General features: G+C 35.9%; 1 protein-coding gene across 1 annotated transcript in view; it reads left to right on the forward strand.

Annotated features, from left to right (window-relative positions):
- MTA3 (metastasis associated 1 family, member 3) overlaps positions 1–14,545 on the forward strand; it is a gene marked incomplete at its 5' end in the record, with an annotated part of 98,787 nt that overhangs the window by 15,925 nt on the left and 68,317 nt on the right. Inside the window, 2 exons of the mRNA XM_010184603.1 lie at positions 4,413–4,515; positions 12,833–12,932. Coding sequence (XP_010182905.1) covers positions 4,413–4,515; positions 12,833–12,932 — 203 coding nt within the window. The remainder of the gene's footprint in view (positions 1–4,412; positions 4,516–12,832; positions 12,933–14,545) is intronic.

Below are 14,545 nucleotides of genomic sequence, written 5' to 3' on the forward strand. Positions count from 1 at the left end.
CCAAATATTGATAACTACAGATTTTCTGTCCCATATGATTAAGGATCCAGTAGCTGGTACCTCAGTTTTGCAGTCATGAAAGATGGATTCATTCGGAAAGCTGGGTTTATGTGTTTGGATTGAAGTGACTGCTACATGACTTTTTGAAAAGGAGAATAAAAAGGTTGTTTTGAAAAATAGTGACAATTATGCAAAATGCAAAAATAAGAAATTGTACCTGACAAGGGGAGTCACTAAAAACTGTCCTCCTCGCTCTTTTTCGATTAGATACCTCATCAGCTGTTTGTCATTAGAAGTGGAATTGGCATTGTTACCCTGAAAACCATTTTTTAAAAAAACCCAACTTTTATAGATTTCATATTTCAGTTTCTTACAAGGACACAATATGCAACATTCTTTTATAAGAAAATATAAGATATATATAATATAACATACAAGAAAAACATAGAATCATGCTGAATCTAACATCTTAATTACGTTGGGGGTATTTATCTGCAGAAAGTGAAGTCTAAAAGACTAAGTAGATCTTCAATTTCTTGTAGTTTATCTTAATTACATTCTGTTAAAAGTTACGTTTGGTTTACTTTTGTTTTGTAATTTTTTCTTATAATTATTTTCTGGGGGGCAGATCATAGAGTCATAGAATGTGTTGGGTTGGAAGGGACCTTTAAAGGTTATGTAGTCCAACCCCCCTGCAGTGAGCAGGGACATCATTATCTAGATCAGAGCCCTGTGAAGCTTGACCTTGAATGTCTCAAGGGATGGAGCCTCCAACACCTCTCTGGGCAACCTGTTCCAGTGTCTCACCACCTTCGTAGTGAAGAACTTCTTCCTAATGTCTAATCTAAATCTACCCTGCTCTAGTTTAAAACCATTGTCCCTTATTCTATCACTATATGCCCTTGTAAACTGTCCCTCCCCAGCTTTCTTATCCTCACAGTGGGAGGGACTTTTTCTCCCTGGTACCTGTCTTGTGGTCCTTCAACTTGGGAGGTATAAGGAGAGAGGTTGCCAGTGAAGACTGAGGCAAAAACGTTGAGAACCTCAGCCTCCTCCTCATCTGTTGTTACTAGCTTGCCATTCTTGCTCATCAGAGGGGACAGTTTCTTTAATCTTCCTTTTCTGGTTGACATATCTGTAGAGGCCCTTCTTGCTGTTCTTTGCATCCCTTGCAAAGTTCAGCTTCAGCCCCGCCTTGGCCTTCCTGACCTCATCCCTACACAGCAGGCAGCATCCCTCTAATGTTCCCAAGATACCTGTCCCTGCTTGAACTGCCTGTGCAGTACCTTCTTGCCTTTTACTTTGGCCAGCAGGTCTCGACCCAGCCATGCTGGTCTCTTCCCTTTGTTTAAAAGGGAATCCTGCTTTCCTTTGCTTAAAATGACTAACTGAAAGCCAGAACTTTTTTTTTTTAAGGAAAAAAATGTTGTTTTTTTTTAAGAGAGAACCATAAGAAATAAGCCACGGAATGATTGATGATGAGAAAACCATGCATATTTCTCGCCATCTACAAATGTTTTCCAGTAAAATTAATCTTCAGGATTAGATTTGCTATAATAAAATTATAAGCAGTGCTCAAAATAAATTGGATATACTGGTATGTCATACCAGCCACTCGAAAAAGTAGCCTAGCATTTCTCAGAAGCTGTAATTGGTATGTTGGTGGTAGGGAGGGAAGGTAACACTTATAAAACAGAGCGTGAGAACCTTCTCAGATGCAATGCTGAAAATGTTAAACTCCCCCATTCCATTTGTGTCCTGGAGTTTGCAGTGTAAGGAATTTATACTGTGGCTACTTTGGTACCTGTTCAGTTTGAATGTCTTATAATTTTGTGTCAAATTCAACAATATAAAAGATAAATGTAGAGCTGTTAAGTCTTAGTTTACAGGGATCTGCCACAGGAAAAATCCTGCAGTATAAGGTACAGGCATGATTAATCAAGGATAGACAGTTCAAGGAGATGAGAGAGGTTTTTATAGTTACTGTTTTGAAAGAAGACCTCTGGAAAGAAGACCTGTTTATAGTATGTAATCTTCCTATACTGATTCTTTCAGCACATTCAAAGGAAGTAAACAAAATTTTTATTCCTGAAATCAACTTTTCAACATTTCTACACCACCACTTGACTGCCTCTGTGATTTGATCTGTTTAGGTTACTTTCCTTCCTGTTTAAGTGATAATATCCTGTCATTTAAGTGGAAAATCGGGAATGAAACATTTTTTGTAAGTGCATTTTGGCAGAGACCACATATCTTCTGGGAACCTCTCTGTCTATGATTGTTGCGGTGATATTAAATATTGTAAATATTACATTGTTTGTGTTTGGATTATTTTGGTATAAATATTCTATTGCTCATATCCTATTTATGTCTACTGCCATTACAAAATACTGTGACAATATTTCAGGTTTATCTGTATAAGAGTTGCAACAACATTTTGCAGTAGCAATTGTTTAGTTACCACTAATTGAAGTAAGACATGTAGTATTGCAGTTTTTTTCATCTTTTTGCAAACTTGATTCAGAAGGGTGCCATGTTGGGATTGAATACTTGTGCTGTGTGTGTATGATGTTTTCTCTTTGTTAGAAGTATACCTTGCCTGAGTATTGTTATGATCTCCAGGATATGATATCCTGAAATGGTTAACTAATATTAAAAACAGTTAACTAACATTAAAGATACTTAAAAACTATATATTAACAGATTGAAATGAAGTGCTCAGAGATTATTCATAAAATGTAGAACATCATCCACAATGTGTCTGTCACATATGGAAAAAAAGAATGTATTGACAAGTATGTAGTCCATTGAATAAATTTATAGACCAAAAATCCTACCCAGGATTGCCAGAAATTAACAGTTTGTCTCCAGTACTGAATGTGAATTAGCTTAAATAGAAGCAGAAGTCCCATTAGGCGGGCAATTCTTTATTGCCTGCATATCAGAAAAAGTAAGTTACTTTGTTTTTTTCTGAGAATGTGACTGTGAAATTTGTTCTTGAAACTTTATCCAGACAGCATGACGCAAGTCTAACTTTTGTATTTGGTAGGGATAAATATATACCGCATTTTCATTTCCTTCCAGAATGAATGTACTAGAGAAACTCACCACATATGATCAGATTTCAGAAGAGCCAGTGCTTGGTTTGCAGTCTGCTTCCAGACTCTTTAAGCGTACAGGTTATTTCATGCCTTGATGATACTGTGCATATTTAGTCTGGCTGTTTTCGTTAAGTCATAAGAAATAGCACAGACTAAAGGAATCTTCTGTATGCTCAGCGAGGTACCTACCCAGCCTAGATTTTCAAAGGAAACGGGATGGCTGTGCTTGAGAACAGGTTTTTATTCTTGCAGTAGCTCATAAAAGTCAGAGACAAGTACTGGCAGCCAACAAAACACTGGAGTTTTTCACGTGTTCACTGAAGGAAGAATATGCCTGTATTCTTGAATAGCAAGGAAAGACCATGATTTAAGATTTTCTCTTGTCATCTGTTGTAGCCATGTATGTGTTGGCCACATCTCATAGGTAAATCTAATAATACTAGTAGAATATGTGGTGCTACTTAATCAGTCTCTGTAATGTTTTGCATTTTGAAGTAGAAGTTACTGGTGTAGTAGTCAAGCCAAGATTTAGGATCTGATATGAACGTAGATCATTGTAGTGTCTTCACACTTCACTGTTCTTCCAAGCAGTGCAAATGCCATACTCTTTTAATAATAAATATTGTGCAAATTAAATTTTGGAAACCACCACCATTGTTTTGTCAACGTGCACATACACCGATTGCTTTGTTCAGATGAATAGAGTTGGGATATTATGATGTAGTATATAGTAACTTTCTTAAGCTGTAGCCTTATATAGTGTTTTATAAGAAGATATAACTAGTCAACATACACAACAATTTTAATAGTGTGATTTGTGTTAACAATACAGATAATGTAGTAGCTGAGGTGAAAAAAATTAAATGTAGTAGACAGCATTTTTTTGTTATAATTTTTGTTTTGGGGGCATAGAATACAAATTGGATAAAATTTGATTGCTAAAGTTGGTTAAGTGTAAAATTAATTTTACACTTTAATTTAAGTGAAACAGTTTTATATACTTGAGAAGCAATTTAAAGAAACCACTGGTTACTTAGGTTATGGTTTGAAGTTTATAATCACATTTTATTAAAGTTCTTTGACACTATGCCTCCTAAGAATGCCTCCGTAAATTGAAATGCTTATGTTAAGGGAAGATATTTATTTTACTGATGCTGCATTATGGAATTTAAATGGATAACTGCTGATTGTTAAGTTCTGTCTGTGTGTGTGTTTAAAAATGTACATTGTCTCTTTTAAACATAGTACAAGAAATACACAGAGAAAAACATTGTGAGTAATAAGTGTTTTGTCCCATCTACCTTTTGACAGGAGAATTAGATGACAGAGAACAGGCAAAGCTGGAAGTAAAAGTATGGGATCCAGATAGCCCCCTTACTGACCGTCAGATTGACCAGTTTTTAGTTGTAGCACGGTAAGATTAAAATCCTCTAATTAAAAAAAATGCCTTTTCCTCTTCCTACTGACTATTCCCCTATATCATGTTACTCAACTTGTTTGCCATTTTGTGAGCCCTTCTCTTTCTCACAGTTAGCTAAAAGAGAAAATCAGACCATAATCTTCTGTGTATTTACTGAAGCTATGACTACGGAAGAGAAAAAGAGTGAGTTCTGGAATATTGCTACACTGCCTGTATTTCAGGTTATAGTAGAATTTGATACTTTATATGTAGACATCAGTCTGTTCTCCCCTCAGAGTAAATGAAACAGGATTTCAGTACTAATATTTCAGTCTTGTATTACAGTACTTGGAAATTTGTAGTGCAAAATAGAAGTTAAGAGTAGAAATAAAGAAAAAGTTAACAAATGAAATGATGCAGAGCTTGCCCAATTTGCATATAAGCTGAATAATATGCAGTGCAATTATTTTGGATGAATTTTGAAATGAAAGTTTTGAAGTGATGCATTTCATTAGTGGAAAAAAAATCTGGTCAGTACAATTTTATAAATTAACATATGATTATGCAGATTTATGAGAGGAACATCAAAGACCTTGGAATTCATAAATACCTTTTAAAATAATTTTTCTACTTTAAAAAAAAAAAAGCTTACAAAACTCTGTAGACTTCTTACTGAAGGACAACTCTACACTCATAAGATACAGCATGTTTTGCCTGTCCTGTAATTTGTACTTACAAATACAGTCCAAAGGTGCTGTTCTACTCATGGTAGAGAACTGTTAATCACAGCTAATATAGGGATTTTTTCCTTAATCACTTGTTTCTTGTGTTTTCTGTAATCTGGTTGCAGAGTGTAGTCTCAGATCTTCTTAGGCAAATAATGCTTTTATGTTATTTCCAGGTTTTGTATTTATTTTTTCTCCATTTTGATCAAAGCATTTCAGGAAGGAAATAGAGAGGTTGGTTTATATTTTCCAGCTTAAATATATGGTGAAATAGGTTGCTGATTTATTGTTTTACGGTTCAGATGCTGATCTACCTGGGTTTCTTCTTTCTCCCCCACTTTGTAGTGCTGTATCCTTTTTATACAGTAGTAAAAGTTACCTGCCCTGATGAATTTCCAAGCAAGCCAATGGGGTAAAGGTGTGAAGATGCATCTGTTCAGAAAATCACAATGTCTGATAGATGCTCCACAGAACAGAACCCATAAAGCAGAACAACTTATATCACCAGCAATGTAATACCTGGACATGTGTGGGCAGACCGTTATGGGGTACCTTAAAAATACCATCTGTGTGAAGATTATGTGCATTTTTGAAGAGTTCATTTAGTGCCTTCACATCCCTTCACTTCCCATTTTGCAGACACTCTGGGGAGATGAAGTGGTATATGGTGAAGCTGAAAATGTTCCCAGATGAGTGTAACAGTAAGCATTCTACTGGGAAGTGACAGAAAATAAATGAAATATTTAGGGGAAAACATTCATCTGTACAATGACATTCTGTGCAATGCTATACCCTGGCCAAGACTGCATTTGTTTAGAAGTTGGTAAATTTTAGTAAAGTTTCTGTTGTGGCGGGAATGTGTCTTGGTCATAGCTGACTAATTGTAGCTATCCAGGATCTTGTGGTATGCAGTTGCTAGTGACTATCTGTAATCAGATGTTACTCAGGTACCACTTTATTGATGTTCTTCCACAGAACTCCATTCATCTTTCTAAGCTGCTTTTGAACTGACAGAAACTATTTCCCAGCTGCTATATACTTGTATTCACAGGCTGCAAGATCACATTTCTGCTGCATTAAGTGCTTCTGAGACAGATTTTCACCAGTTTCTGGAGGAACAGTTCTCCTGTGGTAATTGTGGCAGCTTTTAATGCAGTATGTTGTGTGCTTGCAGGTAAAAGCTTAACTGGACCCTTAAAAGCTGCTTGAGTAACAGTGGAGCGGGTATTAAGATCTGGTAAACTGTGCTTGCACACTCAGGTGATAGCTCTGCCGTGACCTAACTGCAGTTCCCTGGGCATTGGCTGTGCCTGCTGGGTTTCCAGTGAGAACTTTCTTTCTCTGGGTCGTGAAAGTTTTAGTTTTGCAAATTTGAAATTCTGACAATAAGAACTTTTTCCTAAATGCCTTCCTATATGTGATTTTGGTTCAATGTGTGCATGCTATCTGTATTTGAAATTTTAAAAGCATTTTCATGTGATCCTTTTTACGTGCAATCCTTTTTACATGCTGCATCAAAGGCATCGAGTATTCCTTCTCAGGTTTTTTCAGTCTGCTCTGGTTGAATGAAGACTTGCTTTTGTCCTTAAAGGCATCACATAAGCGTGCTTTAGTTCTTTAGAAAGTGTTGAAATACTCTCTTTTTCTATTTGTGTTGTCCATTTGCAAGAACACTTGTATTTGGCCTCTGGCATGTAGGTTTCCCAGTCTGTCTCAGGAATGAGAGGCCTTTTTTTAAGTCCTTGGTCAGGCTGGACCTGTCACTAAGCCGTAGTTTGCAATAAGTTGCTGGGTATAGAGGTAGAAGAATATGCCTATCCTGTTCAGAAATTGGAGGTAACTATGCCAGAAAAATCTATGGAGATTTTGAAAAAAGCTTGAGTACTTGAGCAGATACATGCTTAACCTTGAGCTCCCCTAATAGTCTTGCTTAACTTTGTGGATTTACAAATCTTGAAAGCACCTTGTGGCTACTAATGATGAATAATTTGGGCAAGGACTCTTGCTTGAACTATCAAAATAATCTGTTAGGAGTCGCTTGAGGCATCACACTAATGTGTTCTGGTTTTGAATTGGTTTTTGGGTAACACACTGTTATTTATACTCTGGCAATGAGAATTCCAACATAATTTTCTACACAGAAGAATGGAAAATTGCATGTTAGTCGTTTTGAATTAGAGCTTGATCCTCCCTGTTTTGCTTCCACTTTTTCATTGTCTCTATAAGAGTGATTATATTCATTTTCTGTTGGTTACTATTGATTTAGTTGCAAGTGCTCATGGTATATGAAGGTGTATTTGTTATATAAATTTATCTTACTGTGAGGAAGGGAACACAGTGCAACTTCAACTAGAAGTGTCTCTTTCCTAGTGTTGAGGAAAAGAATGCTCATCTACTGAGAGCAGTAAGTAAAATCATTTTAATTACTCAAGTAGTAATACTCTCTTCTTGCAAGATAATTCAGTATAGTCAGTGGCAGTAGACAAAACTCCCGAAGCTCATAAATGAAAATAAATACATAAAAATCACTGGTTTGAAAGCTTCAACATTAGTGTGCTTCTGGATTGTCTTTACTTGGTGAGAAGTAAGAGGAATCAGAGTTCATTAAAGAGATAATAAAATTTAATGGCAGAATTGCAACATAAAATGATGTGGAAAAGATGGTGAAAAATCTTCATGCCAACGCTACACTCACAAAACTAGCTAGCAAGGTGAGTTCTAGCATCTAATGGTAGGCAGATGGTTTGGCAATAAAAAGGAAAAGTAAGTATGTTCACATCAAGTTTACTAGGCGTATGGAAAATACTAAGTTTGTGTCTGTCTGTTATGTTTGGCCAATACATGTTTATTCCTTTGTGTGTTTTGTATTTCTTGACCAAATTACTTTGAAAACAACTAAATCAGACTTGGAGCTGAATTTCTGTTTGCATCATTTTTTAAAACGAATTTTGATCTATTGCATTATGGACAAATTTTCTGCAGCAGCATTTTCATGGACTTGCTTTTTGGGGGCTGTAAATCTCCTCTGAGACTGAAATTGCAGGATGTAGTAGTAAAGATGATAGCTTAAATCATATCCTGTGAATTAAACTGCTTGTATGTATCAGATTCTATTTCTGTTGAATAATAAAGATTTCACCTATGTCCCATTTCTGTTCCTTTAGTAATGGAGCTGAAGATTAGTTGTGTCATGTAGGAGACATTACGTGCACCCTTTAATGCCACCCTTTATCCTAACTTTGAGAGTCTTTCAGAGAAAGAATGGTGGCAGGTGATTTTCATGTTTTTCATGTCATCTGTCTTTGCAGTCTAAATATCTGAAGTGATAATGAAGCATAGCACTGTACAGGCAGTTGCTTAGAAATGCAAGGAAAACGTGTCTTCTGGAACAGCATCGTTTTGCTATGAATATGTTCTTCATGTCAAATTTTGCATTATCCAGTAGTAAAAATCTCAGGGGTATTTTTCAACTTTAATTAATATTGTGCTGGTGACATGTATCACCACTGGAGAAGTACTTTTTTTTTTTTCTTCTGTCCAAGATTTTAAGTGTCACAAGACGCTCCTAAGAAGCAGTCAGATATTAATTGGCTGTTTGTAAAAGGTTGTTATTGATCGCAATCTAAGAGGTCATCTTTTAGGACTGTTTCCAACTCACAGTGAAGGGTAACATTGATGCAATAATAAGGAAAGCAAAAAGCTTTCCTAATATGTAGGAAATCACCAAAAATAACTTATTTTCTTCAGATACATTAACTCTGAGGTGAGGTGTAGATCTCATTCATTAGTTTGCAGATATGAGGAAAATTTGTGAATTTGCAGATTCATGGATGCACAGAGGTGGTTCACTTTAAACAGATTTGTCCAGAATATTCCCACCCCTCGCCTGGTATCACTGAAACAGAGAAACAATGTATAAAAGTGAACAATTTTAAAATAAACATCCTCAGATTAAAAAGGGTCTCTTGTCTCTGCTAGATTTCTGAGAATATCAGGTAGAAGAAAATAGCGATTTACCAGCCTGGATCTAGAACTTTTTGGATCTGATTTGATGCTGGACTGCTGTCACTACTGGGGAGACAAGTGACTACCTGAGGTATAAGTGCAGTGGTTGCAGATTTTCTTTGGTACATAATGGTCCTTTTCAGAACTAGTTACTGATGAGCTGCTGAATGTTTAGAAAGGTGTTACGACAGTCTCTTGTGTTTGCTGCTTTATAATTTCATTGGCTACCACTAATACAAATCTTATGCAGAAATTTGAACAACTACTTCCTTTAATGTCTTAGACTTGAGTTATAAGAAATGTGATGTATTTTCTGTATTCAATACCTAATCTGATGTTTTGCCTGAATGTAGGGCACACCAGCACAACAAAATGATGATAAGCTACTGCATCCTTAGAGTTCACTGCCAGATTTTTTTGACATAGATGTTGTTGCGTTTTGCTGAATTTGTGGATTTACTCCATCGTCTTAGATGCTGGCACTAGGTTTTCTGTATTTGTTTCATGTTTGTACAGCTGTCAGCTGCAGCCTCTGCTAAAAGTCCTTGAGAGAACAGTCTTGGTTCTGGTCTTTAGGATAATTAAAACACAGAAAACCTAATTAAGGTATTTGGGTATAGCCCTGCTGATATAGCCTATGCAAAGAGTGATCCTTCAGCTGATACCTCTAATCGTTTATCATTCTTGTCCATCTCTCTACCACCTGTGTAATCCACTGTCTGTATGCCTTTTGACTTTAGCTTATTTTGGGAAGCGTGGGGAGTGTTGGTTTCTGTTTGAAGTCTCAGTGCTTTACTCGTTGAATAACTAATTTTTCACTAGCTTGCTGAGCACAGTTTTTTGGTTATATGAGCTTATTGTTATTATTGAATTAAATATAATTTCAATTAAATAGTTACAGTTATTCCTTAGATTGTACCAGCTTAATGGAACATTTACATTAAAGAGCCTGCTTAAAAGAAAACATGAGTAGTTATGGTCTGACTGTTCAGCCTGTGTTAGTTTAATTCTGACCTTTACCTTGGTAGCCGGTAGGTGAAGACAATGATGTGCCTTCTGAAAACAGGTGTTTTTTAGGTTTTTGGCTTTTTTTATTTTCACATTTTTAAAGCAGTTCTTTAGTGATACTGAAAAGAAAAAATCATGCAAGGAAAAATGACAAAGGAAACATTTTGCCTTTGTATCCATATGTTCGTCATACTTAAAAATTAAGGTAATTTAGTGATTTCTAAAATACTGAATTTAGATTTGGATTGCATGGCTAGATTATACAGAGCACTGTATATCACTGTTAAGTTTTGAGCCTAGTTACTATTTAACAGCCAAATGCTCTAGAATTCCTACACTTCATTGGATTGTCTGAAAAATTCACTGTTTTTCACAAGTGTCCAGGGAAAGGTGATCTGGAAGTTACATTGATTTCAAAATATGGCCACAGACAGACACTCCTGTACTCCCCCCACCCCTTCGCCCAAAATGGCACGCTGCCTATGTCTTATGGTGGTTCTTATTTGTTTTACACTCACGTACCCCATGCTCCCACGCAGTATTCCTCCCACAGTTGTGAGCCTCTCCTACTCAGTACAGCACTGGAAGCAATGTCAACTAGCGTATCAGTTCTTACCTCTCTATTACTTATTAGAAATAAATGTAGCTTTATATTGTGTCTTAATTTTGACTTCAGGTACTGGGCAACATAATTCACATGTGCCAGGGCTCTGAAGTCAGCCTAAAAAGTTCGAAGGCAGCTTGATGTGCTAGAGAGTTCTTTGTGAGGATGTACTCTGTAATTTCCATAGCTTACTCTGATTTTCTTTTAGAAATATGGTCAAAAGAAAATAGTGTTAATTATGCAAAAGGATGATAAGAAGCTAGTAGGTAGCAGCAGAAGGGAAATACAGTCGTGCCGCATGCTGCGTTACTGGTTTGAACAGTAGCGACAGAAGGATCACAGGAAAGACTGTTTAACTAAAACCCTTATCAATGCCAGCATGTTTGAAGGGATTGACTGACTATCAGGAAATGTGTTCACAATAGAGCCTTATTCTTGGGACTGATTTGTGGACAAATACTCTTTTATGTACTGCCAAACGTTTTAAAAAAGAAAATAGAATGCGTGTCTGTGTTCTTGTCACCTATCTGCCATCTCTGCAAAGAGGGAGCAAAGGTTGTAGAACAATGTTTGAATATAACTTATTTATTCCACAGCCTTTAGAAATCAAAATCGTTAATAACTGGAGCGTGTGAATCACTGGTGTTAAATCTTAACTGTGTCTTGTAAGTTTTTGGCAGCAAGTACCGAAACATACATTCAGTATTAAATGTTTCGAGATTCAGTAGAACAGTTGTTATTACCAGTTTCTCCAGGATCTATGATATACCTTAGTGAGTTAAAATCTTAGTGTGCATTACATTATTTTATTGTTGTATATTGGGTTTATAGTACACAGTAATGTGACACTTTCAGTGTCTTGATCTCTGTCAGTGATGTTCCGCATTAGTATAATTCTATGTTTACAACTTGTGTGAAATGTAACTGCTGAATAAGGCTCCAGTCCTTTAGTCCAGAGGCTTACACTGTATTAAAAATGTTAGGTAGCTGGATCTTTGAATTTAGGATGACTTATGTCATAACTGCAATAAATATTTTTTTCTGATATGATGACACAATGCACCTCAAGAGTCATTATGCAGTTCAAGGTACTGAAGCAGCTTCTGTTTTGGTAGTTAATAATCTTTCTCATGTGTCGCTGCAACTTTGCTGATTTCCTCTGTGACATCCTGAGCCCACTCAAATTCTTTTTCCCTTCATCATGTGTCCTATATCATGAACGTGCTTCCAAGAAAAGTGCAGTTTAGAACAGTCACTGTCACACTAACTCTCCATCTCTGTTCCTTGTATTTGTGTTGCTCTGGTAAGTCTAATAAATGCCATGTACAATACATCGACAAAGGTGCAACAAAAAGGTGAAAGTTTGGAGAAAAATGTGTCCAGTTCAAATTCTGGAATGCTTTTATTAAGTAGGGTGAGATATCCATGTATTTCATTATTGCATAAAATCTGTGCTAAAATACAGTTTTGGAGGTACCTACTACTGAGCTAATATGCTTTCTTTGTCTTACTAATGGAAGTAGTGGACGTACATTACTGAAATGAATAAAATATTATTAATTTCCTCATGGGAACATGGTGGAAACCCTTTTTAAATTGTATTGTAACTTGTTAAACAGTGTTTTGGCTTTTTAATTTTAAAAATAATAGTCACAGTTGTATAGCCCAAGCTGAGTAAGGTCTTTTGACTTCATAATTAATTGAAAATTGGTACATTAGATTTCTCTTGAGTATTTTTTGTTTCCATGCTGTTGTTCTTATATGAAGGTTGTTACATTCTGGGGGAGAAGGTCAGAATTTTTACTGCAGTGCTTGGTGATTTGTCTTTATCAAATTGTCCTTTGTTAACAAAGAACTGAAATCTTAAGAGTAACCGTATGTGACTTTTATTTTTAAAAGAATGCTTTTATAGATGTGACATAGAGTCTGCTAATAAAAAAAAAGATTAAATCTTTCTGTGCATTTACTGTCTGCTGTTTCTCTCTTCTAGTGCGGTTGGCACATTTGCTCGAGCATTGGACTGCAGTAGTTCTGTCAGGCAACCTAGTTTACACATGAGTGCAGCTGCTGCTTCCCGAGACATCACACTGGTAGGCGGCTTCTTAAATATCCTACAACTTCTTTTTTACATCTGTGACTTCAACAATATCTATTTTTTCACATTCCCTGTGCTCCAAATATCTGTTTTCCTTTAGTTACCTGCGCGCAAGGTGCCTGCGTGTATGGCTGAAAGTCCTGTGTGTTTTCTGTAGGCATGTTGGTGCTGCCCTTGTAATCATACTGTAAATCACTTGACTTCAGTTGAAATCTATTTAAATGCAACATCTTCATATGTGATAATTTGCACAGTGTGGTCGATAATATGTATTGTATAGGGATTCACTCAGTAGAACTGATCAGTAGTGTAATTTAAAGTTTGTGGTAATAAAGCTGGTTGAAAATTGTTTCTATAATGTTTTGTACTTACTATACATGTGTCAGTAAATTTTCTAAAGTATAAGCAATCAAACTTTTTAAAGCAACTTTTTGAAGAGCATTTTACTTAGGATGTTTCCTAGTTTGTTAGAGTATTCACTGTACTATAAGTACCTGTATCTTTTAGAGAAAATTAAAAATATATCAGTTACAGACCAAAGTTTTCTCTTTGTGTATTCACATTAACTGATATGACAAGATGTGCTACGGTAATAAAAAAGTGCCAGGAAAACTGTGAGAACAAAATCTTACTGTTTTGTAGAGTTGAGTTTGACTTAGATTTCCAAAGACATAGACAGGAGTTGTTTATTATTTTATTATTTGTGTACAGAATATTAAAGACTGTAGTTAAGGCTAAAGTAGATCTTCTATTCATAAGATACTTGAGTGTTTGAACTAGAAGACACTCAATGAAACTAATAGATCAGTTTAAACTAGTTAAGGTACTGCCTTATACAGTGGCTAGACAGGCCTGAGAATTTTGTTATGTTGGTATGGACAGTATCAGCAGGTTGAAGAAGGAGTTAGAAAAATTATGGACCATGGGGGTCCCTAAAGGGGTGCTGAGGAGATCAGGGAGACATGTACCATCTAGTAATCCTAATTCCCAAGGTTTGTAGATGCTGGTGAATGAAATGGGAATTGACCTCAGACTGTATTTAGATTTACTTGCATATTTTCTCTAAGTAACATCTCTTGGTACTGCTATTAGAGACCGTGTGCTTAGCTAGGTGGATGACTGCTCTGATTCAGTAGGGCAGTTCTTACATTCCAGGTAAAATATACTCGTTAGTATTATGGGAAAAATATTTAATTTCTTACATTTTGCAGTGTACTCCAAAGTTATTAGAGTTATTACAGGAAACTGATTTAGTCTGGACTATGGTAGTTTAGTAAAGGCAATGCCAAAATGTAATGTTTTCAGTAATACTCAAAATGAGCGTTCTGTTTCACAGTTGCTGATATGACCTTACCAAGTAGTTCTGACCAGGTTAAGTGCTTTATTTTTTCCATCAAATTAGTTCTTTAATTTATCATTTTTCATTTTATGAAGATTTTATTGGATTAAGAGTTTCTAATAAATCACACATTGTGCATCCTTCTTACTGTATTCAGTGACTAGTAGAATAGATTCGTCCTTATGGCAATTTCTTATTGTTTGAAAGTACATGTGCAGTGCTGCTAATAAAGGGATACATCTAGTATTTGAGTGCCATATAAATGTTTC

This window comes from Mesitornis unicolor, unplaced genomic scaffold (assembly GCF_000695765.1).
Source record: "Mesitornis unicolor isolate BGI_N332 unplaced genomic scaffold, ASM69576v1 scaffold8245, whole genome shotgun sequence".
NCBI classification, from domain to species: Eukaryota; Metazoa; Chordata; class Aves; order Mesitornithiformes; family Mesitornithidae; genus Mesitornis; species Mesitornis unicolor.